Source organism: Dendrobium catenatum, unplaced genomic scaffold, assembly GCF_001605985.2.
Source record: "Dendrobium catenatum unplaced genomic scaffold, ASM160598v2 fragScaff_scaffold_1220, whole genome shotgun sequence".
In the NCBI taxonomy this organism is placed as follows: domain Eukaryota; kingdom Viridiplantae; phylum Streptophyta; class Magnoliopsida; order Asparagales; family Orchidaceae; genus Dendrobium; species Dendrobium catenatum.
In genome coordinates this window covers 5,305,149-5,332,985 of record NW_021319682.1, presented here as the reverse complement: position 1 = coordinate 5,332,985, position 27,837 = coordinate 5,305,149, and the positions used below count along the sequence as shown (strand labels likewise).

The following is a 27,837-nucleotide window of genomic DNA, read 5'->3' as shown; positions in this document are numbered from 1 at the left end:
ATATATATATATATATATATATGTTGCATCCATGAGTATTCGCGACGGTAGAGAAATATAAAGTTTAATGTCTTAGCGTTGTACGAAAATCCGGCACGCAATCAGATAAGAGAGAGGGTCTACTATTTATGAGACACCAAGATTTTTACGTGGAAAACCCCTGATAAAGGGGAAAAAACCACGGGGTCTAGCCCAGTTCGAATGAATCCACTAGTATAAATGTTGATTACAAATGAGGCCCTTCCTTGGGAGAAGGCCTTGAGAAGGCCTGAGCTTGATGTACATTTATAGAGTACATTACATGTTGGGAATATAAAGGGTCACTGTTGACGCATTCGCTTTGTTGGAAAGACTGTAGTCGGTGGGCGACGGAAGTCAGGAGGATCGTAGTCAGCTGGCGACAGAGGTCAGAAGGACTGTAGTCGGTGGGCGACGTAAGTCAGGAGGACCAAAGTCGGTGGGTGACGCAGGTCGGAAAAACTGTAGTCGGAGGGCGACGTAAGTCAGGACGGTACCGTAGTCGGCTGGCGATGGAGGTTGAAAGGACAGTGTCTAATGATGAAGGTCAGAAGGACGGTGTCAGGTAGAAGTTCAACAATGAAAAGAAATTCAACTTTGGATAGATGTCCAACTAAAGTCTGATAACCGGTAAAAGTCTAGTGTCAGGTAGAAACTTGGCAATGAGTGAAGGTCTGGCGTCGGGGTAGAAGTCCGATGTTTGTTGGTGGCCAAGGAGAACTCTGATATCACTTTAGCAGAGTTTCGACGTCATGGGGAAACTCTGTTGTTACTTGGTCAGAATGTTAGCATCCCGTGGAAGTGAGTCATAATTCTGGCGTCCTGTTGAAGTCGGGCATAATTCTAGCATCATTTGGAGTTCGGGCGGAACTCCGACGGTGGTCGAGGAGGAGTCTCTTCCCTCCTACTCTTCTCTTCTCTTCCTCTCCTTCTTCTTCTTGCTTGGGGCCCCCTCTCATGAGAAATGAGAGGTCTATTTATAGATTTCTGTAGTGGCATGACCTATAAATAGGTGGGAGATCAGGGGCAAATCAGGAGTGGTTTGAATGGATGGCCGATATTGAACCCCTTGATCGTGGACCGTTCATCAGACATTGGAAGGTCTTAATGATATCAGAATTCAGCGATCTTGGGCTCATTGGATTCGTCTAGTCGAGCCGCTCGATTTAACTATAAGCACGTCATGTTTAAAAACCGTTTGATAACTCAATTTGTGATTTGAACCTTCCAACAGGGTTTCAGGTCATTGATTTGGACTCGTTTGGGCTCAGATTTAGTCAATTTTGGTGTTGTTGGGTTCGTATTTCCGATACGATAAGTTCAACTATAAGTTTACTGAAATCAGAGTTCAGACGGTATCTGAATTAATTTTTGAAGTTTCCAACCATATTTTTGTCTTGAGATTCGTGCTCGATCAAGATAATTTTATGATGACGTGTATATATATATCCTTATTTTAATTTAACCTGCTATCTCCGACAAAAATATTCAATGTAATTTATTAAAAATTTATAAAACTATAACTTTCCAAATATATATTATTATTTACCTATTAAAATCAAGTTGCTAACAATTTGTGTGAGCAATTCAGTCATTCGGACTAACAATTCACAATTCCGACCGGCAATTCAAATGGGACCGATGACAAGTCATACGAAACATTCACAACTAGTTGAGTTGTGCAGAGGGTGGGTTGCACGCGGAGGGGTGAGTCGCAAACTCACCAGCCATGTGGGACCATCGCTAATCGCTATGTTAGCAGAGAAAAAGTATTACATGTGATATTCCGGATATGTCACGTCATCCAATACATAGTACATTAGATGACATGGCATATCTGAATTAGTCAAACACCGCACAGAATAATATCTCCTTTAGCATATAGCCAGTAATTGCCTAAGGCAATGAACTAATGACCGCATCATTCATAATTTATTTTTTTTCATTTGTTTCCTGCAAAAAACAGAATTCATTTTATAATTTTGTCCTATTAACCAGTTTATATTTCATGTTAAACAGTTGGGCTCCCATTAGTAGCATTGGAGGCAGGTGCAGAGCATTTTTCCTTGTAGGGCCCATCTTCTCCTCCCCCCAACAGCATCAGAAACAACATAAACAAGCTAACAAATCTCAAATCCCACTTGATCCTCTCTCTCTCTCTCTCTATATATATATATATATATAACTCCCTATTAAAAACTTTCATATAGATATCCAACCTCACTTCCTCTCTTCTCCGAGGCCATACAAACATGGCGTCGTCTCTTCTTCTCCATCTTCTCTTTTCAGTGCTTCTTTTCTCCTCCGCCGCTCTCGCGGCCACCATACCTGAAAAAAAGGTCATTTATTCAGTGCTTCAACACTTTAATAAATTACTGTAATTAATTTCTTAGTTGTTTGATAAATCATTTATATATATGATATTTGCATTCAGAAATTCATAGTATACCTCGGCAACGAGCCTCACCGCAGCTTCGACGCCATTGGCCATCACCACCGCCTTCTCTCCGATATTCTTGGAAGGTTAATTTGTTCTACTCTATCATCTCTTTATTCTAATTATATACATTCTGATTGATGAGAATCAATATCAAAGCCCTTATGCATCTCAAAAATTTTATTACATTTATTTTGAAATCAGCATAATAGAAATTTTAGATAATTAGTCATGAAAAATGTTTCATGTAATGAAATTTTAATAATTTTTTTGTTAGAATGTATTTTAAAATTACTTGATTTGCATTAAGATTAGTGTTTTGAAATCTTTTGTTACTCATTTATAGTTAGCTCGTCTCAAAATAATTAGTCTAATTACTTTTATACTCATTCTAAATAAAACTTTTGCTCACTTTGGGCAACTTTTTCATATTTTTTTTTTCAAAAACTGACAAAATTTCTTTTGGCTATTTTATCACTTTTTTTTTTTTTTCTGAAAGTTTTTTTGGTGTAAAACTACTACGCTGCTCTTCGTACATCAACATTTTAATCAATTTTATAAATCATGCAGCTATCCCAAATAGGGGGTGTAAGTGAGCCGCCAACTCGAGCTCGACTCGTTTATGGACTTGCGAGCCGAGTTTATTGAGCTGACGAGTAACGAGCACGAGCTGGAGCTTGATGCTGCCCGGCTCTTGAGCTCGCGAGCCGGCTTGAATAATTTTATTTTTAAATAAAGTAATTATTATTTTTATTAAATTTAAATCTTAAAAAAATAGATGCTTCTAGTTAGTTTTTTTTTAAGCTACAATAGTTTTCAAAAAAATATATACATTAAATATTGAGATATGTTCTTAAGAGAAATCGTTGTCAAATGTCAATGGTTTAAATGATTTATATAAGAGAAAAAAAAAAATCTCAAGACACCATTTTTTATCCACCTAAAAAAGCAACGTATCGTGTGGACGAGGGCCTCGACTCGGGCATCTGCAGTGACTGCCGAGATATTGGGCGGGAAACAAAAATCGAGCGGTTGGACGAACTTGTTTCTGTGTCGCGAGTCGAGCTCGAGTTTGACCTTGGAGCTCAGCTCGAGCTCTAGCTCGGTATTTGACTTGCGAGTCGAGCTCAAACACCCTTGATTCGAGCTCGACTAAACTCGTTTACACCCCTAATGGGCCTAATCCCAAACATATTCTTAGGCTTTGTTTGAGACAACTTTATTAATGATTTCTAAAATAAATTTTCAGCTTAAAATTTCTTTTTTTAATTTAAGAATTCTTTGTACTAAAAAATTACTTTAGAGATCTTTCACAAACAAAACCTTTGTATTATATGGGGCCCGGCCCAAATTATTTTCATTAAATTTGATTAATTTTCTTATGTTGATTTTTTAAAAATAAATCCAATATCTATAATGTTGAATCGAATCAAAATAAGTTGACCCAATTATTTTTCATATATCTGAATATCGAAATAAATATAAGCAGCCATGATGCCGCCAAGGATTCCATCTTCCACAGTTACACTCTAAGCATGAACGCCTTCGCCGCCAAACTCTCCGACGAGGAGGCAGCTCAGCTGGCCGAGCTCGACGGCGTCGTCTCCGTTTTCCCCGCCCGTACCCGGAAACTTCACACCACCCGTACTTGGGACTTCATAGGCTTCCCTCAAACCGCCCCGCATAATCATACACTTGAGAGCAACGTCATCGTTGGCGTCATAGATTCCGGCGAGTATATAAATATATATATATATCCATCTATTCCTTCAAATTTTTATAAATATTTAGTTATTGTCTATTTCGCTGGATTGTAATAAAATCCTCGAATACGCCTACGGCTCCGGCCAAATCGACCCTCTGGCCGCCGTAAACCCCGGACTCGTCTACGACCTCACCGAATCCTCTTATCTCCGCTTCCTCTGCTCCAAACACCCCAACACCACCGCCGTCTCCATTCTCACCGGCTCTCGCAACTTTGACTGCACTCCTTACTCCAAAGGTAAAGGATATGACGCGCTCAACTACCCGAGTTTTCACTACGTCGTGCCGGACTCGGCCAAGGCCTCGGCGGTGACGTATCGGCGGATTGTGACGAATGTGGGGCAGGGGGCGGCGTTGTATAAGGCGGTTGTGGAGGCACCGGTGGGAGTGGAGATTGAGGTGAAGCCGGCAAAATTGGAGTTTGCGAAGGTTAATGAGAAGAGAGTGTTTGATGTGGTGGTGAGGGTGGCGGCGGTCAATGGAAGGCCGCCGTATATTGCATCGGGATCGCTCACTTGGAGTGATGGTGTGCACAGAGTTAGAAGCCCTGTTGCGATTCATTATACTTGACGGAGATGGACGATAACTTTCTGCATCATATATAATGAACGTATGCAGCAATTTAAATGTGATGAGTGATTATTCTTTTATTGTTGTTAAAAAGGCTATTTTTCTAATGTAATTTATTTCTCACGAATATTTTATAGCTTATTCCGAGCTTCTGAGGGGTTTTTAGACCATCTAAAATTAATTCAATGAGTTTATACGATTTATCATATTCAAAATTTTTATAAAGATTTATATGTGAGTCAAATAATTTTTAAAATCTACATATATAATTATAGAAAATATAAAATTTCAAATTATATAAAAACATTATAAATGTTTTTCAAGTGAAATATATAATTTTATGTAATCGAAATATTAAAATATAATCTAAATAAATATAAAATTTAAATGTCAGATATATAAATATTTAAGAGCTTAAAATTTCAATTGAAATTGGATATAATATATTAGGTTGTATTAATTTCAATTTAAATTATAATTTTAAAATCAATTTTGATAAATTTTTTATCAACACAATATTTTTTACCTTTAATTATATGGCATGAATGAAAATCCGCCAAATTTTCGTAATATAAAAATTTCTGCATCAGCCTACATTACGAAAATCAACCAATTTTTTGTAATACGATATCAAAATTGAGGGAAAATTGGAAGAGGTTTTGGAATGAGGAAGGACAGCGGCATGGCATTCATCCTTCGCTGGAAGCCACATGTACTTGTTCATGTCCTTCGTCTACAGCTTCCCTCTCATTGGCATTATCGTCGCATACTCTAAGTCCCAATTCTTTAAGTTCTTTGCCACCTGGTACGTCACTCGTTGTTCGTTATGTAATAAGATTCATCGTTAGATCAGTTACAATTTGTCTCATCAGTTTCGAAGTGCAACCGCAAATCAAAGCTTTAAGGTACTTAAATGTCTAAGGAAAGATCAATAATTGTGTGAATCAACACGAGTCCTTCAATAGATTGTTTGGAGCATTTATAAAAATTTACTAAAACACCACCATTTTTATATATGACATGAACTTTGAATTGAAATTGAATAGAACTTAAAAGATTGTAATATCAATTGCTCAGTTTGATAGTTGACACCAACGATCACTTTTAACAATTATATCATTTGATTGTCACCGTCCTATTATCGTCACTTGATAGCCATGACTATCCATCTCTCAACTGTGGTTGCCTGATTTTCCACTGTATGACTATCATGGTTTGATCATTGTTGCTCGACTTTCATTGCTTCACTAATATCTTTTGATAATCATCGATGGGCTTTCATTGCCAGAACATCATCGCCTTACTTTCATCTCTTGACCAATGTCATCTAATCATTATATCCCTCAACTATTTCTATGTGCAATTCATATTAGATACATAAAAAGTCAAAGTAGGATTCATCAAAGTAATCCATATTATATCTAATATCTTTATTAATTTTTAACTAATTAATTAATCAAATATAATAATTTTCATCAAAGTAAATTATAAATAATATTAATTTACATGAATTAATAATGAATATTATTATTAAAAATACTTTAATCATTTTAAATAATGGGAGATTTATAAATACCACTATATATTATTCTATTTACATATCTAATACCTAAAATTTTAATATTACATATATATCACTTATAGTTCACCTTCATATAAAAAAAGATTGTTATGAATATAATATATGGATGATAATAATAAAATTGGGTGACATATTTAATATTAAAATAATATAAGATGATATATATGTAATATTAAAAATTTAAATATTATATAGGTAAATAAAATAATATAAAGAGGTATCTATATAAGTCTCCCTTAAATAATTCTTGCTCCTTTCTTTTCATAGTCTACGCCCTAAGTTTGCTTTTCTCATTTATTTCTTCGTTGTTTTTCTTCTTCTGCTCCTTGGTCGCTGTTGTTCGACTTCGCTACTTCGCCACTTCGCCGACGTTCCCTTCCTGTTGGATCGGAAGTGACGACATTTTGATCGGAAGCAATGACGGGAGCTCGCTCACTGTGAAGGTAACGTTCTCCCTTTCGCGCTTCTTCGACCAAATCCGTAAATCCGCCAAATCGAAGGATTTCGTAAATCCGGGATTTACGACGAAAAGAGGTAATTTTTAATTTTCCTTCAACCGCGGCTTAGATTTACCGTGAAATTTGGTTTTGCATTTTCGGCCGTTTGGCTGGATTTAGCTCAAATCCGCCCAAACCCGGCCTAAATCCTGCATCCAAACAGCCCCTAACCCAGCCCTGACAATCGCCCGTCATCAACCCCGCTGCCTTCGCCGCATCGTTGCTCGGCCAACCTGCGAGAATAACTTGCTGTTTTTGGTACAACTTGGAAGCGTCGAAGCTAGAGTCGCGAAGGGGAAGATGGTTCGTGCTTACCGAATTAAGGTTCCGAATCCCATGAAGCGGAAGAGATCGGAGGAGGAGATTGGATCCGAAACTGCAGATAACATAGATCATGGCATAGATGACGAGGGAAAAACTGAGGATGTGATCGGAGACATGCCGGGGATCCCTGTCATGTCCCTAGTGGATGGGTCGAAGAAGCCTAGTATGATATTCATCCTCGATAAGGCCCCGCTTGAGATCGGAAAAGTTGGTAACGTAAGTGGAAGTTTATCTTTTCAGTTGGTGTTTTGATTTCGTTTATATTTTCTTTTTTGAGAATTTTTCGTTCTCATCTGTAGCCAATTTCAAAGATGTGGAACTTACTTTACCCTGATTAACGGGTTCCATAAGGTCTACTGTCTTGGGCTGTTTCTTCATGTTTTCTGTTGGCAGATGAACGCAAATTTTAGTTCGTTGGCAACTCCTTGATTACTCTTCTGGTGAATTATGAAAAACAGAGATAGATGAAAAGAAATTTGAGGAAGAGGATTATCAAAGTTGATTTTTCATTGCTCCTTTCTTTCGCAGATTAGGGCATCTCCAATCGAAAACTTCATTTTTCACGGCAAAGTAACGCAAAAACTCCAAAATGGCGCGGGATGCTCCAATCGAACGCCATTTTAGGTGTTTTTGAGAAGGTAACGATCGCTCTCCCTTTCGCGCGTTTTTCGGGTTGAGAGAAAAAATGGCGTGAGTGAACAGTGCGACGCCAATATTGGCGTCGCACTGTTCACCTGCGATTAAATGGCGAAAATTTTGGAGTTCGGTTGGAGCGAGGGAACGACTCCATACAGTCGTTTAGCGTTCGGTTGGAGATGCCCTTACATCATAATATTGTAATTTGGTACTATGATTTGCAAATTAAAACCAGTTGTACCATCATTTGACAAGTGCCGCATTCTAAAATATCCAAAACAACCCATCCAATGGTTTAAGGACACCTCTTGCAGAATTTTAAGTAGACTCATGTATGATTCACACCCTCCACACCCATTACTATCCTACATCCAACTAGTAATCCTTTGTTGTTCTACATTCCCACTGTGGTTGAGCTATAGCAGTTGTTGCTTGGGGTTAAAAAATGACGACGTTTGCATCAATTTATTGTGCTCTTGAAAAACCAACATTGCCCTCAAGTCCAGCTCATCATCTATGATGCAGCTGGCTTCTTGATGTATGACTAAATGCATGGGCAGATTTTAAGTAGAAAATTACACGTTTATTGCAGAGTAATCTCAATTATCCACTTCTATCAATTTTAAATGAAAGATTAAAACCATAAAGAGATTAATAGATTAGGCAATCAGTTACACGATAATCGTAGGAGCATAAAATAATCTCTTTAAATCAAGCTTTGCAATACATGGCATTTTTCAAAGAAAATCATAATGTTAACATTTATACTAATCACTATGAAAAGAAATCCCTCACTCAATTCTTTTAATGATTGGTGAAAACAAAAAGAGCTTACATATCCTTTATGACGCTACAATGAAGGGAAAACTTAGAAGAGAAAAGACTTGGAGGAAAGAAAGTTCATCTTTCTCTTGGTAGATAGTGGTGATGAGGGAGAAGAGGATCTTCTCTACGTAGTCTTCAACGGATTGGTCGTTTGCAAAGTCGATGTTGAAGAATGGTGACCGAAGGACGTCGATGGACCCTTGATTGTCAAATACTAATCCGTGATCAAGCTCTGGTTCGGCCATTCATGAATGGACAACAAATTGAAGCTTGGGGAAATTCTAGACAACAATTTCCTTGCTCCACAAAATCTGGACAGCAACCGAGAAAACTTCCGGTCTTCCACGTAGTTGGTCCTAAGGTCAGAAAACCTAAGTAGTTGACAAGGGGAATATAGGACAATAGGTATAAGAAATTTTTGGGAGGTTAATTAGAGAGATTTGAATTTGAATCAAAAAGAAATAAGGAGGGAAAGAGACGGGCGGCAACTTGATGGATGGAGTGATTGGGAATCCCAATTGGAAAGGTGATTAATTTTGGAGAGAGGAAAAAAGGGAAGGGGGCTGGCGGCTTGCATGGGGATGGGGGTTTTAATTGGAGAGTTTAATGGGGTGTTTTAATTAGATAGGAGAGAGAGGGAGGGGGTGGCAGCCCTTGATGGGCTTGATTGGGGATTTATTTGAAGGAATTATTAGTTGTTAGGTTTAGAATGTTAAATTAGGAAAGGGGTTTAATGCCAATCCTATTTGAAATTCGATTTGACATAATTTGAGGGACCTTTCAATTATAACTCCCCTTATCTTAGGAAAGAAATTTAAATTCAAATGCAATGGAATTTGAATTCAAATAATTTCCAATTTTAGAGGAACTAATTTAGGAAAGTATGTGAATGCATAGTTTGGAAAGTTTTGGGATCCCAGGGAGGGAAGAGGTGGCCGGCGGGCCGCTGCTAGAGGGAGAGAAGGGTTTAGGGTTTGGCCGGCGGCTAGGGAGGAGGAGGAGGAGGGCTTAAGGGCTGCTGCTAGGCGAGGGATTTTGGGGTTTTGGCCGGCGGCTATGGAGGAGGGGGTTGGTTAAGGGTTAGGTAAGGGTGACCGGCGGCAAGTGGGGTGGAGGAAGGGATGGGGCTTGGCCGGCCGTTTCTGGAGGGTATATGGCTAGCGGATAGTGGAGAAGGAGTGGAATTAGAGAAAGAAGGCTAACCACGAGCCCGGATGCTTCCTGCGGCTGATGGGTGCTCCGTTGCCCTCACCTAGGGACTTCAAACACTCATATTTTATATTTTAATTAATTTAATGGTTTAATTTTGAGGTTTACACCTCACCTTATGGAAAAAAAAAATCTCAATCCATGATTCTGTAATTTCATACATGCGGTGCTCTACTAAAACAGGAGATTTTCTTGTGAAATATCAAATCATGAGTTCATTGGTGCTCTGCTAAAATGGTGGTTTTCTTGTGAAATATTAAATCCTGAGTTCTGAATTTAGTTACATTTCCCTAGTTCAGATAAGACTCAGTACGTAGGTGAGGAATGCATGTTTTATGTAAAATGGTTTATGATTGTGTTGAATAAGACGAACTGGTGCTTTTTTGCACGCTCAAGTAAATTTCATTTTTGGGTGCTCTTCTGTTTATTTTATTTTAAATTTGCAGCATCAATGTTTTTCTAATTAAAATTTTACGGTGTATCTAGTGTCCATTTGCATTAAAAAATGATTGGAGTCAGACATGGATGAGTATACTTCAAACTGTTTTTCTTATCAAATCTCTGTGATGAATACTTCTTATTTAAGTTTAGAATCTCTGTGTAAAATGTGACGCCCTTTATATTTTTGATTGCACTAATTCAATTTCTTCACACTTAATTAATTCATAAATGTTTACAAAGTCCCTCATGTTTCTTTTTTTCAGAAACATGTGCTTCTGAACTCTGATGAGCATGCAAATTTTCTAAAAAAGCAGAGCAAAGATCCTTCTGAATATAGGCCTGACATTGTTCATCAGGTTTGTGATAAATTCATAAATCTCCTGTAAATTTTGACTCTTTCGTTGCTAGTTGAACTATGGAGTTTTCTCATTTGTCTCAGCATAGCGTTCCCGACTTGGGAATATAAATTTACATTTAGGCTTTGTTTGTTTGAGCGTTTTTTTGCCTTCTCCGTTTTCGAAAATGGAGGATTTTTTTTTTTGTGTTGTTTGGTTCGTCAAATCACGTTCCCAATAACTCCTTTTTCTCATTTTTCTGCAGTTTTGATAAAGCTTTTTATATGTGCTTCTCCGTTAGAAAACTCCATTTTCTGAACTAATGTTTTTTAAAACTGTATTTTACAAAAGCACAAAAAAAACAAACGAAGCCTTAATTAGCTTTAACATGACATTGAACTTCAATTCTTATGGTCTTCATCAAGATTCAGACGCAATTCATGCAGCTGGTTATAACTTAATCTTTTTTTTTATTTTCTACATAGTACAAAAGAAATCTGCATTCCATGTTTTGCTAAAATGGAAATTATATTATTAAACAACTACTCATACAATGCATGGAGATTTCAGGCACTTCTTGCCATATTGGATAGCCCCTTAACTAAGGCTGGTAGACTGCAAGCTCTATATGTACGTTCGACACGGCATGCACTCATTGAAGTCAAACCACATGTTCGTATTCCAAGAACTTTCAGGCGATTCTGCGGTCTTATGGGTTAGTCACAGTTAGAATATTCCATATTGTCCGAGCATGTCTGTTTGTAGCCTGAATTGCATTTTTTTTTCAAATTTATTGCCCATAAAGGAATTGCATGTTTATAGTACTATTTACTAATATGTGGCTCTTTTTCTTTTTCAGTGCAGTTGTTAGAAAAGCAAAAAATTACTGCTGTAGGCAATCGTGAGAAGCTTCTCACTTTGATTAAGAATCCTGTAACAGATCACTTACCTGTTAACTCAAGAAAAATAGGTGATTCTTAAACCTTTTTAATATTGATTTATTGTTGGAATGAATGCTTAACTGCGGCTAACTCTTCTTTGTTTTTGTAGGCCTATCATATAGTTCTGATAAATTAGTTCAAGTGCGTGACTATGTTGCTGCTGCTAGTGACAATGTCAATCTTGTTTTTGTGGTATACTATAATAGTATAATGGCCCTTTTAATCTTTCGTTTTGTGCTTTCATTTATTTCCAAATTTTGGCAATTTTCAGGTGGGTGCTATGGCTCATGGAATCATTGATAAAGGATTTATAGATGACTTCATATCAGGTATATTGGTCTATGCTGAAGGAATTTTGATTTAATATTTTTTAATGCTTTATATAAATTTATTTTTCATTCATGAAAGATACTTCGGCCTCACAATTCAACAGGGTGCTAGATTAGATTAAATGTGTAGTGGTTGTTGCATATCTTCCTTGATTTCAATACAGCATGGTCTCTTTATATTTTCCTACTCAATTATTACTCATATCTTATTTATGATCAATGTAAATGTTTCAGTTTGGTTATTTAATCATTTATCTTCTGCAAATTAGTTTAGCCTTAGATTAGTTACCTCTTATAACAATCTTCTATTTGAAGGCTACCTACAAATGTGCAAGTGACAGCTACCCTCCCTTCATTCCTCAAAGTAGCAGTATTTTTAATGATTTTTACTCTCTTCAGCCAACCATAATTTGTCTCTCTTAGAAAGTTATTTTTTCATTTGTGGATGTTTGATTATTCTCATTTGTGTGTGTAGTTTAAAACCAATATGAATTTTTAATTTTATAAATTACCCTCTAAATTTCTCAAAAATGGTTATTTCAGTTTCACTAAATGAGCGAAAATGAAACAGATCTGAAAATATGTTCTATGTTTTCCATCTATAAGCAACTAAATGCCCTCGAAGTGTAAATAATTTATCATTTTTAAATGCTTGATATGTTAGCTAAATAATTATAAAACTTGATTTAGCCACTCATGTTTTCCCTGTGCTTCCTACAGTTTCAAATTACCCACTCAGTGCAGCTTGCTGCATAAGCCGGATATGCAATGCGCTGGAGCAGAAATGGAACATATTATAAGTCAACTTCTTCATCTCGGTGTGATCTTTTTCAGACGCTGGGACTAAGGCTTCGTTTGGGGACGGCTTTTTTCCTACTTCTTAAAACTGCTTTCTAGTATAAAAATTAAAAATTTTTTCCTAAAAAACTGCTTTAAGAAGCAGTAAGAAAGCCGTCCCAAAGGAAGCTTAATTCTGAGTCAGGTCATGTAATTATTGGAAGCATGTATTTATTAAAAGTAATTGATTAGTTTATTGGTAATTTATGGTTAGAAAATTTGAATGCAAGTTTGAGCTTTGCATAAATTTTGGATCTGCGATTTGCTCAATTACCTCATTTTGATGATGATTGTGTTGGTGTTTGTGCCAATTAGTTATGTTAATTGTGTACTCATTTGGAGATTTTTTAATAATAAAAGTAGCTTGCTGTCTTGATGGTGGAATGAAAGATATCTTTCTCTGCATCTATTTTTTTAGCATAAGTCAAATCTAATACTTCTACTCTTTTAATCGGGTCATCGGAAGGCTGCTGCTTTATGTGACCATATCATCTAAGACGACTCTCTATAATCTTATCTTCTATTGGACCTATTGGCTTGCTTTTGGTGAAGAATAGTTTGCAATTTGGAAAAATTTTTGGGCAGCTGAGTCCAGTATATTAGTGATTGATGATAAATTGGGTTTATTTAAGATCATTAAATCTATTAGTATTTATTTTTTATACTTAATCTTATAATAATTGATTAAAAATTTTGTTAATAAATAATTTAATTACTTATAATGATTTTTACTTATATAGTATTTTTAATTAAATAATCATTTTAAGATGATTATTAAATAATGATAGTTAAGATTTTAAGTTAATCAATTTATAAATTACTATGATAATAGAGAAGTAATTGTATATTTAGGCTAATTATAATAGGCGGTAATGTTTCACGCACAAATCCATCTAATCAAATGCATATTTTGGCATAAATATTTGAATTAGAAACGTTTAGAATGGGCTTTAGAACTATCTAAATTCTATTTCTAGTAAACTTAACTCAAAATAGGTATCTCGACAAGATAAATTTAAGAAGCATAATATTGACTAATTCTAAAGTCTTTTAAGAGAGCTATATTCTTAGAAAATATTATTTGGTCGAGGGGAATAACATAAATTGTTCAATTAAATGTTTTGATTTTTGGTCAAAATAATCACAACGTTTCTTTTCATAAATATTATTCATTTCAAAGTTGAATAATATTTAATTTAGAATTTGTTTTTGCCTTTAGTTAAATTAGAAATTCATTTGGAATCCTTCAAATGTATTAGTTTACTTACACTCTTCTATTTTATTTAAGTATTAGAGTTTTTTAAGGAATGTGGCTACATCAGATACCAATTTTTTATGAAGTACTCATTTTTCTTCTCATTTTTTTTAATTTGCTTGTTTTTCATGAGTTTCTTTTTTCTAACATATTTGTGCACCACAATAATGATTTTGACTATCTAGTTGTCTTCGTCCTTCAAGAAACCCTAAATTGAATTAATGTAAGGATTGTTATAAGCTCACTAATTCGATAACGATGTTTATAATGATTTCCGTAATTTAATCAACACACTCTCTTTTTCTAAACTTAACTATTCAATCTTGAAACCATTAGCCAGCGCTTAAGTAGTTTTTGTATTTGAAGTTCAAGATGAGATATTTCCTGATATGTTTTGTTTAGTTGATTATTTTAATTTTAAATTAAAAATTGTTATCATATGTTCATTCAGTTTAACACCTAAGATTTCTATTATCCTAAATTTTAAATAATTTTTAGATGCTATTTTTAATTAGGCTAATTTAGCTATCAAAATGCTAGCGCTATGATGAGGACAATTTCAACAGTTAAGCAATGTAGGCAATATTACTCAAATGAAAAATTTAACTGCACAACAATAACAACAATTACAATAATAAACTAAAATACATTTAATAAAAAGGAGATAACTAAATATTATAAAGAAATTAAATATATATTTAACATCACATAATACAATTGGGTTGCCTCCCATCAGTAATTGGTACACTAATGTGGGCAATAGTGTATATAAAAAACCCGGGAGCTTGGCACCATAGCACTCCCTCATATAATTTTCAAGAATGTTATTAAATTCTTGCTAATGTATCATAGATCACCATAGTAAGTGTTTATTTCATCTCCATCAAGTCACAATGAATAATGTAAATGTTAGGTTTTTCCATGTTCAAGGTTGACTCAATATTCGTTGCTCTTCAAGGTTTGTATGCCTTTTGGTTACTAGCATCAATCCATATTTACCACACCTTTGAGAATATTGAATCAAAATTTATCTATGGATAACATATGACCCTACTAATAAGTGACTGATATATTACAACTATAAAATTGGATTAGGCATGAGTAAGTATTGAGAGTCTGTGAAAAATTATAGTATCTAAAAAAAAAAAAAAAAAAAAAAAAAAATCTAGCAGCATGAAGATACAAAATGTGTGCACTCCTTGTTTATTTTTAGGATTTATAGCGCTAAATGGAATATTACACCTAAAAAATATAAAAATATAATATGAAGCGACTTTTATACTTTGATAGCGACCCTCCCTCTCAGGAGTCTTTGAGGGTGAGTAACTTCGACAAGTCTTTGGGATCTGACTGAAGACCGTATCCATAAAGGAGAGGCCTTTAGACATAAGGGAGAGCTTCTAGATATAGCATTCAAACCTTTAGACACCAAGGGGTGAGTCCCCTTGGATAGAAGCAACCACAAATCCATAATTGAACTAGATAAGGAGATCATAGTCATAGGCTTCTAAGGTAATTTACATACATAAAACTTAAAAAGCTATTTCATTTTATTTATATATTTAACATCTAAATTTAATTATTGATTTGCCATGAAAAATTGATATGCGATACATACTTGAATTAAAAAATATTTAAATTAACTTAAACCCAAATTTGAGCAAATTTGTAGTCAAAACAAACATCTAAAAAAGACAAAACCATCGATGCCAAAAGTGATTTGATCCGAGCTTAAATGAGCTCAAATCAAGTGCCAAAAGCATAACTTAAAATTTTGGATTATTAATTGAATAACAAAATGATCTTCAAAATTAACATGCTTACAATCAAATTGATTATCTTAACAAGAAGAATCCATCAAACCCAACATAACTAAATTCCAACATCATTAAGACATTTACATGTAAAGAGAATGATCTATTAAAGAAAGTTATATTATATAAACAGTAAATTATGCATTAAATACATAAATATGATAATTTTAAATATTAATGTATGAAAATTAAAAAAATATATAAAATGGAAAAAGAAAACTCAGAAGATCACTGAAGAGAAATGTACGGTTGGAACTGAGAGCAAGTGGAGTATGGCGAGAGATTTTTTGTTGAGGACGCTTCGCTATTTCAGGTTGTGTTCTCCTAGACTGCCAGGGTTAAGCTCTTAGTCGGCTCGGCTCAGCAATCCTCCCCTCCGCCGTTCCTGTCGACGTTCGCCGCTTGCAAACCCCAGGATTCTGCCCACGGCTCCGTGGACAGTCGCACCGGCTCCCAAACTTCTCCGGTATCAGTGTGCATTTTTATAATTTTAATAATTGCGTGTATGTCTGATTTTTTAGAAATTCATATGAATACAACAGATTTTTATGAATTTGTCTGATCCTATCGTTCATGGATATTTTTTTAATAATTTATTTTTATAAGGAGCTTCTCAACTAATTTTTCCCCAAATTCATGAGAAATTATTATGCAAAAAGTGAAAATATGCGGTTGTGTATTGTTAATTATGTAAATACACAATTATTTATTGTTAAGTCGTTGAATGCATAACCGTGAAAGAAAAATTTTAGTTGATCATAATGAAAATCACTTTTTTAGATTTATTATATAAGAAGAATTTGTATTATATTAATCTTAAAAAATAAAATTTAATAAATTTTAAATTTTTTCTTATACAATTTGTAATTTTGTATCATGACATAGTTTTTTTCATAATAATTTCTGCAAAAATTAACAGCTTCTTCCAAGCTATGCCTTTTAATCCTTCGAATGCTCAAAATCCTCCCATTTCCTATGTTGATTTCGTCCTTCAATCCTGACTCCAATGGTGATGGGATCAATTTCACCACCCTCTCCGCTTTCCTAAACTTCTCCATTGACGCTCCCTATTTCCTCGTCGAGTTAATCCAGGACAGCCCCTCCTCCCTTGTTCTCCTCATGGACCTCCTTCCCCACAAACGACCTCGTCTTAATGTTGATTGTGCAGGTAACAAGGATAATTTTACCTTTGTAAGTGCAATGTTAAGATCCGTTGAGGGTGAACATCTCTTTGTTGCTAACACTCTTATTGAGCTTTGTTCTATATTGAGTATGAAGATTAAGCTCTCTTACCAGAGTTCCATCATGAGAGGGCATATTCATTATAATTAATTTAGTTTATTTTTTTATTTACATTCTTTTAAACCATTTGATATTCATTAGTTAGGCTTAATTTGATTGTAGCAGGGATATTTGTAACGTCCTTAATTTAAATCATGTTCCTTGTAATATATTCTTTTGAATAAATATGAAATTATTCCAGAATCTAATAACTTTAGGCATAATTTTTGAGGAATTTCGTGGATAGGGCAATAATAAAAAATATTTCATTGATGGGGGTATCATTTACTTTGATCAGAAAGAATGCTTTTGAGTAAACGACTAAGCTTTCTTGTGGACTTAATGTCTGCTACGGTGCTACCTCAGTCACACTCATGAGGGCCGTGTTGTTTGCCTTGGTGCATAATAATGCCATGAACATCCCCTCTCTACTCTCAGAGGGTGAAAGAGAGAATTTTTGGATTTTTTTTCTAAGGATGGTTTGATGCATTCCAGTTGTCCATCTTTTGATTATGCCAACATTATTTCCTCATGGTTAAAATAAGTTATGAGTTGATTTGGATGTAATGTAGATACTAATTGAAACTTTTGGTGAAGTTTAGATTATTAGACTCTAGTGTATTATATGTAGGTCCTAGGTTCTAGTCATGAAACATCCTCTTTATAAATGTTGGGATGAGGTTACATATAATAACCCCTCTTAGGGCATGCATTAGCAAAAGTTTCATCCACCCAGAGAACACTTTTTATAGGTTACTTTCCCATAATTTACATTTTCGAGGCAGTTATGCATTTAAGCCTTAAAAAGACTAATAAAGTTATACTCAATTATTATATATTGATATATCGTTAAAAAATTATCTTTATCGGGCACGAATCTCAAGGCAAAAATCAAGTTAGAAACTTCAAAAATTAAATCTGGGATCATTTGAACTCCGATTTCAGCAAACTTAAAGTCGAACTGATCGTCTCGGAAATATGAACCCAACGACGCCAAATTCAACTCAATCCGAGCCCAAATGAGTCCAAATCAAGGACCCGAAGCGCTGTTGGAAGGTTCAAACCACAATTTGGATTACCAAACGGTTTTCAAACGTGACATGCTTATAGTCGAATCGAGCGGCTCGACGAGATGAATCCAACGAGCCCAAGATCGCCGAATTCCAATATCATTAAGACCTTCAAATGTCTGACGAACGGTCCACGATCAAGAGATTCAATATCGGCCGTCCATCCAAACTACTCTACATTTGCCCTTTATCCTCCTCCAATTTACTAGTCATGCCACTCTCAAAAAATTATAAATAGACCCCTCATTTCTCTTGAGAAGAGGGGGAAGCAAGGAGAAGAAGAAGAAGAGAAGAGTAGGAGGGAAGAAACTCCTCCTCGACCACCACCGAGATTCTGCCCTAATTCCAAGTGACGCCGGAATTCCGCTCGACTTCCAAGTGACGCCGGATTTCTGTCCGACTTCCAAGTGATGCCAGAATTTCGCCCGACTTCCAAGTGACGCTGGTATTCCGCTCGACTTCCAAGTGACGTCGGAATTCCGCTGGACTTCTAATTGATGCCGGACTTCTGCCCGTTGTCGAACTTTTGCCGGACATCTATCCGATGCTGGATTTCTATCCATTGTTGACTTTTACTTGGCGCTGTACTTCTAACCTCTGTCACCCACCGACTACGGTTGGTGTAGAACGGGAAAACGAATTTGCAAGGGAGAGGATCTTTTCTTCAAAACCTGAAGGAAATTCTGACTTCTTTGCCCAAAACCTGAGAAGAACCTCAGATTTCTCTCTAGAAAATAGAGGTTCTCTTGATAGGAGAGAGGCTGCAAGCTCTAAACCTCTTCTCTTAAAATCTGAAAACAGTTTCAGATTTCTTACAAAAGTCTGAGATGAATCTCCAGATTTTAGTAGAATAGAATGTAGAGAAAATTGAGGGAGGAGTCAAGCCTTAATGGCAATGAGAAGGCTGAAGGTAAATGCCAAGCCTCAGGTTCTGCCCTAGAAATTCCGTCTGGAGCAATTAGGAGAGAGGAGGGAGGCGGTGTAGTAAGAGACATTTATCAATGAAATCTGAAAGCAAATTCAACTCTTTTGTTTCCAAAAGTTGCTTAGAAAATTCGGACCCCTATTCTTGGGAATTAATGACTTGGGGGAGAATTTAAGGCTCCAAATTAATTCCTGTAATAGCATAGGAAAGAAGATATGAGAGGGAGGGAAGTGAGGCGGTGGGAGAAGTAAGGTGGCGAGGGAGAGCAAGGCCAGCGGGATATTGAGGATTTGGGGAATCTTTATTTCCTAAACCAGTGAGTTAATCTAGGAACAAAAAATAGGAAATATGACTTTAGAGAAAATTCGGCCAGGGACAAAATTCTCAGATTTTGGAATTATTTCCAAAGAGCTTTTGAGTGAATGAAGGAGTTAATTAGGAGCATTAATTGGTTCTTAATTTGGCAAAGGAAGGAGGAAGAGGGGCCAACCAAGGAAAGAGGGAGGGAGAGGGTTTGATTTCAAACAAGTGGGCCCCAATCACTTAAGTGAATTAATTCTTAAATCTGAAATTAAATTTCAGATTTAAAGCTGCGATTAATTCCTTAATTAAAGGGAGGAAATTGAGGGGGGATTTAACTCCTAATGCAAATTTGAATTTTGAATTGGAGAGTTAAAACCTTCCAAATATGTATCAAACCCAATTAGGAAAGATTTCAAATTCAAATTCAAAAGGATTTGAAATCTTTGATCATCCCAATTAAATCATCGACCTAATTAGGAAATTTCAAGGAGACAGAGAAGTGGTGATGAGGCCGGCGGCTAGGGAGCCATGGTCAGCGGTTTGGAGGATTTTTTGGTGAGGTGGCCGGTGGCTTATGGTGGAAATGGAGATGACGGCTTGGAGATGGAGAAGATGAAGGTGGACGTAGGTAGAGGATGAAGATGAAAACTAGGAACAATAAGAAGGAACAAAAACAACAACAAAAGATAGAAGACAAAAACCGCGATCCTTGGACTCTTCCAAAGACTGATGGGTGATTTTTTGCCCTTCTCCAAGGGACTTCAAGTCACGAGCCCGGACCCATCCTGCGGTTGATGAAAACTCCGTTTCCTTCCCATAGGAATCTCACTATCGTCCTCTCAAAAGAACACAAGTGTTGAACACAAATTTTTAATATCAATAATCCATCCCTACAATACAATAGCTTAAGGTTCTATATATAGGCCACAACATAAGAAAACTCAAAATACAAAATTGCCCCTTGGGCCACAACACTCACATAAACCAACCTAGGGGTGAAACAGGAAATACATTAAATAAAAACTAAAATTTAGAAAAATAACTCATAATTGAAGATTTAAATTATAACTGTCGATTTACGACGCCTCCTGTGATAGATGCACCAAATCTTCGTACCGATGTCCGCAACAACGGTCCTCCTGACTTACGTTGCCCACCAACTACAGTCCTTCCGACCTCTGTCGTCAGCCGACTACGGTCCTTCTGACTTACGTCGCCCACCGACTACAGTCCTTTCGACCTTTGTCGTTTGCCGACTATTGTCTTCCTAACTTACGTTCCCCACCGACTATAGTCCTTCCGACCTCTGTCGCCAGCCGACTACGGTCCTCCTGACTTAGCAGCTCTCATACTCATCCCTTAGAACAATGTTAGTTATATTTCCCAATCCATTGACTCTTCAATTGAAAACGAACAAAACATAAGTTTTCTGATCTGGAAGCCACACTATCTTCTACAGAAACATAAGTATTTCTTATGTTCGCTAGCCATAAGTTTAACTTGGGAAGAAAAAGGAGGATAGCTAATGCAGAAACGCATAGAGAAGAATAACTAGGGAAGAAAAAGGAGCATAGCTCACCCGGGAAATGAAGAAACGGAGTGCGCTTGGAAAGAGTCGCTACAGACATACTCGCCGGAAAAAAACCTATTCTCGCGCGGAAAGCTCACGCGGGAAGAATGAAATAGACGGAGTGAGCGATGTTGTTGACGTAGTGGTATTTTTGTTGTAAAAATAGTGTTTGGGTGGTAGTAGTGTAATATTTAAGTATTAGGTCTTAAATATGTAATATATAAGAAATAAAGTGGTATGCATGTAAATCCCCCATATATATATATATATATACTTCATAAACATGTAATTTAATCATTTGATACACTAGTTTTCGAGATGCCTTCAAGAAATATTTGAAGCTTGTTTAAGCTCTTCACTTGGCTTTGAATTATGGTATTTTTAATTCATTGGAGTGCTATCTATTGTGCAGTTTTTTTTTTTGGTACGGGGATTTCATTACTAATTTGGCAGAATGTTGTTGGAGTTTCAGGCTGTTGAAAACATGCTTTTTAAGGAACCTTCTCTTTCTCCAGAAGAATCTCTTCAAGCTGAGCGTCAGACTTCTTTTCCTCTTATGTCTGATGAAAAAACTGACTCTGGAAAAGAGCATAAAGCAGTGACCAAGCAGGATGGTTCCGTAGGCTTAACCTTGGAGTCACAATCACTTGCGTCATCACAGAGCTCAACTGGACCAGTTTCTTCTCTAGAGAATGCTGTAACTTCATCATTAGAGTTACGTGGTAGTCCCAAATCTGATTCAATACACATTTCAAAAGATAAACAGGATTGTTCTGCTCATCATGAAGATGACAGCCGTGTTATAGATGGTGAGTTTGCTTGTTCTGCTGCCAGTAATGCTGGAGAAGCTGCTTCTTTGCTACCTGAAGAATATCACAGCACCTTAACAGGTGATGCTTCGAAGGGAACGGAATCTGAATTGTTCTGTCAATATGAAGGGAGTAGTCCGCCTGTATTTGTCGATGCTCAGACCAATAACAATTTTTTTGTTAATGAGATCAGTAAGATTGAAGAGAAGCTGCCTCTTAAACTCAATGGCCACCATCTTCAGAGCCATGTGCAAACCCCTATAAAAATGAAAGCATCAGAGACGGACGTTTCTAATGAACACTTCAAGAAAGTGAGCGTACATAGAGGGTTTGTTGACACTACAGCGCCAATTGAATCTGTTAAAGAAGCTGTATCAAAATTTGGTGGTATTCTAGATTGGAAAGCTCACAAAGCCCTCACTATAGAGGTAAGAAGAATTTCCTGCAATGACTTCTACAATCTTAACTGTGTTATTAACTTTTACAAGCCATTCTAGTTCCCACATTTTGACCTTCATATAATACCCAAAGGAACAAAAGAGAGGAGAAAGCAAAGTGAAAATCCAACGTATACATCTCATACCCGACGGATCCACGAAACTTGCCGAACTCCTCCAGAAATTCCGCTCAAATCCCGCTGAATCACTGCGCATTCGGCGCCGTCCAGGTCTCCTCGTGGGATTTCTGCGTACGCTTCCTCGGTCGCACCTCCAATCGAGTCGTTAAAAACCGACTCAAAGGGATCGTTGGCTGCTCTTGACTTCCGTAGGTCGTAGCTGCTTCCACGAATCCCTCTGCTCTCGACTCTCGTAGTTGCTTCCACGAATCCCTCTGCTTCTCCGACTCCTCTTCCCACATCCCACGACACTCTCAGCTCTTCTCCTACGCACGACTCTTCCCCCTCTTCCATTCGCTACCCACACGGAAGTCCGCTCTCTGCTTCCTCTGTCCTACCGCAAACCTCTCCTGGATCACGATTCCTCTCGTAGCTCTCGACTCCAAGCTCCCAGCCGACCTCCTCCTCCCATATTTCGACCTGTCTTCTTCCTCTCATCAAACCCATCTTCCTTCCAAAATTTAACTCGGAACTTATTCAGTTAAAACTCACTCGCCGAATAAAAGAAAAGCGGGCGGAGGCCGGGGCCGAATTTTCGGAGCCCACAGATTTCTGGCGACTCCACTGGGGATTAGTTTCTCTTTCCATCTTTGGCTAGTCGTCTCAGTATTATAGTAGCATCCATATCGATCTGTACTTAAAATTTTAAGTATCCTAAGAATGATCGTCCAAAATTTTTTTTCATTGAGATAACGTATTTTGCAGTATTTTAGATTTATATTATTTGAATTGCCCGCTAATGTTATTTTCTCTTATTTTTTGTGTTATGTACAAGTCTCTGCATTTTGAAAGTGCGGGGTGATGTATCAGATTCTAATTACTAACCCTTGCCTTTCATTTATGCAGATGGATCTACAGAACATCACAATGACCGTCCAACTGGGACGAGGAGCCAGAATCCAACTGGCTAATGCTGTCATAGAAACCGGAAACACTAGAGCTACCATCCAATTTGGTAGTGTTGATTTTCCTGCAGTTGTTGCAAGAACTGTTGGAGCTCCTACTAGTCGTGTACATCTGCCAGTACAACGACCTACTACTGAAACTTCTCGTAGGAGGATTTCTGTGTTTGAGAGGCTGTCACAGCCTGAAGCCCCACCAACCAAGAGGATTGTAGCTGACGGAAGAATCTCAGTGGTGACTTCCAACACCACTACTTTGTCAACCATGTTATCTGCGCCTGGAGAGTACAATGTTGAAGCCTCCTCATCTGGAGGGAGGTCTACGAGAAGACAAAGGAGAAAGATGAATGCTGAACTCCAAGCTCAGCAACAACAACTCCCTGTTCACCCTTCCAATCTGCCAGCCCAGGTGCCTGAAGTCAATGTTCCTACCCGAAACAAGTTTTCTGATTTAAAATGGGTGAAGAGGAATAGCTCCACTGGTGAGCTAAAGAAGTTCTTCTGGGAGCAACGACATGAAGTCTCAGCCCCTCCAAGGAGGAATGATCCTGAGACCTTATCATCCCGGGTCTATCGAGTCCTGAAGACCGTGAAGGAGAAAGGTCTTAAGAAGAAGAAGTTCCAACGGCCTTTAGTGATTGAGGCCAGGAGAACCCCGCCAAGAGAACGTCTATCTGTTGTGGCGGAAAGAAGAGAAAGAAGGTATACCCCACGCGGTGAACATCGGGGTGTGACACATGAACCGCATGTTCAGGGATCCACTGTTGAAAGGTCCCGGTGGAAAGGAAAGCAAGTCTGGAGGCCAAAGCCTCAAAGAAACAAGGAAGAAAAGAAAGAAAGAAGAGTTGATCTGGGCGTGACATCCGGTTCTGCTTCCCGGAGATCTGCCCCCGTCAACAAACAACGTCAGAAGTGGGCCCAAAAAAGGACCCATAATGACACTCTTCCAGACGTTAGACACCTTGGAGAATCCTCCAGGGGATCCCGTCACCTTCCATCCCCTTCAAAAGAAGAGATTAACTTAGATCGCAGCCCACTGATCGAAGAAGTCGCATTGCCTAATCAAGAACCGGAGATTCAATGGCGTAGCCGGTCGGAGATCCGGGTACTAGAAGAAGAAGGAAACATGGAAGGGAAATACAATATTGAAGAAGAAGAATTCCTTGAAGGGGAAGAAAATATTGAAGAAAATATTGATGAATTTATAGGGGAAAACCTAGAAGAAGAAATACAAGAAACAAATAACACCTTGGACATGGAGGTGGTCTATATGGTGAGACACACCAATGCTAATGAAAAATCCTACTACGATGACGATGAAGATGAAGACGATTAACAACCGTCGGTTAGGCAAGTTTATCGACGTCGTCGTGAAGCTAGGTCCACCATTGGCAGAGGTGGTCATTCCCAAGCAGAAGAAGAAAGAGAAGAAGCCGAGGAGAATTCCTTCGCTGACGAGAATGTCACACTTGCAGACATGCAAAGACATATAAGACGACAAATGAGAGATAAAGATAGAGAAATCTCTCAATTGAATGAGAAGATGACTGAGATGATGGCTCAGATGGGGGCAATGATGCTGATCCTCCAAACTTCCAAATTCCTCAAGTATCGGGAGTACGAGGTACTCCTGAAGGAGGTTGCGAAGTGGGGGGCATGACACCAACAGCAGCAGTATGGACTTCGCAACCTCCTTCAGGAGTACCTCGTACTCCCGAGACTTGAGGTATTTGGAAGTTTGGAGGATCAGCAGGAGGATTGGGCATGGCACCAACAGCGGCAGTTCTCTGCATCATTGCCCCCATCTGAGCCATCATCTCATTCAACTGAGAGATTTCTCTATCTTTGGCTCTCATTTGTCGTCTTATATGTCTTTGCATGTCTGCAACTGTGACATTCTCGTCAGCGAAGGGATTCTCCTCGGCTTCTTCTCTTTCTTCTTCTGCTTGGGAATGACCACCTCTGCTAGTGGTGGACCCAGCTTCACGACGACGTCGATAAACTTGCCTAACCGGCGGTTGTTGATCGTCTTCATCTTCATCGTCATCGTAGTAGGCTTCTTCATTAGCATTGGTGTGTCTCACCATATAGACCACCTCCATGTCCAAGGTGTTATTTGTTTCTTGTATTTCTTCTTCTAGGTTTTCCACCATAAATTCATCAATATTTTCTTCAAAATTTTCTTCCCCTTCAAGGAATTCTTCTTCTTCAATATTGTCTCCCCCTTCCATGTTTCCTTCTTCTTCTAGTACCCGGATCTCCGAGCGGCGACGCCATTGAATTTCCGGTTCTTGATTAGGCAATGGGACTTCTTCGATCAGTGGGCTGCGGTCGAAGTTAGTCTCTTTTTTTGGAGGGGATGGAAGGTGACGGGATCCCCTGGAGGATTCTCCAAGGTGTTTACTGTCTGGAGTGTCATTATGGGTCCTTTTTGAGGCCCACTTCTGACATTGTTTGTTGACGGGAACGGATTTCCGGGAATCAGAACCGGATGTCACGCCCAGATCAACTCTTATTTCTTTCCTTTCTTCCTTATTTCTTTGAGGCTTTGGCCTCCAGACTTGCTTTCCTTTCCACCCGGACCTTTCGGCAGTGGATCCCTGAACATGCGGTTCAGGTGTCACACCCCGATGTTCACCACGTGGGGTATACCTTCTTTCTCTTCTTTCCGCCACAACAGATAGACGTTCTCTTGGCGGGGTTCTCCTGGCCTCGATCACTAAAGGCCGTTGGAACTTCTTCTTTTTAAGACCTTTCTCCTTCACGGTCTTCAAGACCCTATAGACCCGGGATGATAAGGTCTCAGGTTCATTCTGCCTTGGAGGGGCTGGGACTTCACGTCGTTGCTCCCAGAAGGACTTCTTTAGCTCACCAGTGGAGCTATTCCTCTTCACCCATTTTAAATAAGAAAACTTGTTCCGGGTAGGAACATTGGCTTCAGGCACCTGGGCTGGCAGATTGGAAGGGCTCGGAGTTCAGCATTCATCTTTCTCCTTTGTCTTCTCGTAGGCCTCCCTCCAGATGAGAAGGCTTCAGCATTGTACTCTCCAGGCGCAGATAACCTGGTCGGCAAAGTAGTGGTGTTGACAGTCACCACTGAGATTCTTCCGTCAGCTAAAATTCTCTTGGTTGGTGGGGCTTCAGGCTGTGACATCCTCTCAAACACAAAAATCCTCCCACGAGAAGTTTCAGTAGTATGTCGTTGTACTGGCAGATGTACACAACCAGTAGGAGCTCCGACAATTCTTGCAACAACTGCAGGAAAATCAACACTACCAAATTAGATGATAGCTCCAGTGTTTCCGGTTTCTATGATAGCATTAGCCAGTTGTATCCTGGCTCCTCGTCTTAGTTGGACGGTCATTGGGGTGTTCTGTAGATCCATCTGCATAAATGAAAGGCAAGAGTTAGTAATCAGAATCTGATACATCAACCCACACTTTCAAAATGCAGAGACTTGCACATAACACAAAAAAAATAAGAGAAAATAATATTAGCGGGCAATTCAAATAATATAAATCTAAAATACTGCTAAATACGTTATCTCAATGAAAAAAAATTTTGAACAATCATTCTTAGGATACTTAAAATTTTAAGTACAGATCGATATGGATGCTACTATAATACTGAGACGACTAGCCAAAGATGGAAAGAGAAACCAATCCCCAGTGGAGTTGCTAGAAATCTGTGGGCTTCGAAAATTCGGCCCCGGCCTCCGCCCGATTTTCTTTAATTCGGCGAGGTAGTTTTAACTAAATAAGTTCCGAGGTAAATTTTGGAAGGCAGATGGGTTTGATGAGAGGAGGAAGACAGGTCGAAATATGGGAGGAGGAGGTCGGCTGGGAGCTTGGAGTCGAGAGCTGCGAGAGGAATCGTGATCCAGGAGAGGTTTGCGGTCGGACAGAGGAAGCAGGGAGCGGACTTCCGTGTGGGTAGCGAATGGAAGAGGGGGAAGAGTCGTGCGTACGAGAAGAGCCGAGAGTGTCGTGGGATATGGGAAGAGGAGTCGGAGAAGCAGAGGGATTTGTGGAAGCAGCTACGGGAGTCGAGAGCAGAGGGATTCGTGGAAGCAGCTACAGGAGTCGAGAGCAGCCAACGATCCCTTTGAGTCGGTATTTAACGACTCGATTGGAGGTGCGACCGAGGAAGCGTACACAGAAATCCCGCGAGGAGACCTGGACGGCGCCGAATGCGCAGTGATTCAGCGGGATTTGAGCGGAATTTCTGGAGGAGTTCGGCAAGTTTCGTGGATCCGTCAGGTATGAGATGTATACGTTGGATTTTCACTTTGCTTTCTCCTCTCTTTTGTTCATTTGGGTATTATATGAAGGTCAACACCACATCATGATTCTTTTTCGGAGATTTTGAGAAATCACAACAACAACAACAACAACATCAAGCCTTTATCCCACTACGTGGGGTCGGCTACATGAATCCTTTTTCTCCATTGTGTCCTATTAAAAACCAAATTCTCATTTAAATCTAATAAAGAAAGGTCATTCCTAATATTTTCTAACCAAGTCTTTCTAGGTCTACCCCTACCTTTC

At 38.2% G+C, this 27,837-nt stretch overlaps 2 protein-coding genes across 2 annotated transcripts in view; both read left to right on the top strand.

Moving 5' to 3' along the window:
• Positions 1 to 6,634: 6,634 nt before the first annotated feature.
• On the top strand, positions 6,635 to 13,129 carry LOC110101229 (ribosomal RNA small subunit methyltransferase nep-1). Its single transcript, XM_028699206.1, has 8 exons — positions 6,635 to 6,814; positions 6,989 to 7,408; positions 10,567 to 10,659; positions 11,209 to 11,353; positions 11,498 to 11,608; positions 11,689 to 11,771; positions 11,851 to 11,908; positions 12,629 to 13,129. The coding sequence occupies exons 2-8, from the start codon at positions 7,169 to 7,171 to the stop codon at positions 12,706 to 12,708; spliced, it is 810 nt and encodes a 269-aa protein (XP_028555039.1). The 5' UTR covers positions 6,635 to 6,814; positions 6,989 to 7,168; the 3' UTR covers positions 12,709 to 13,129.
• A 2,920-nt stretch (positions 13,130 to 16,049) lies between these two features.
• LOC110101243 (protein WEAK CHLOROPLAST MOVEMENT UNDER BLUE LIGHT 1) overlaps positions 16,050 to 27,837 on the top strand; it is a 22,577-nt gene continuing 10,789 nt past the window's right edge. Inside the window, exons 1-2 of the mRNA XM_020829051.2 lie at positions 16,050 to 16,280; positions 21,436 to 22,200. Of these exons, the coding sequence (XP_020684710.1) occupies positions 21,448 to 22,200 (753 nt within the window). The 5' untranslated portion in view covers positions 16,050 to 16,280; positions 21,436 to 21,447. The remainder of the gene's footprint in view (positions 16,281 to 21,435; positions 22,201 to 27,837) is intronic.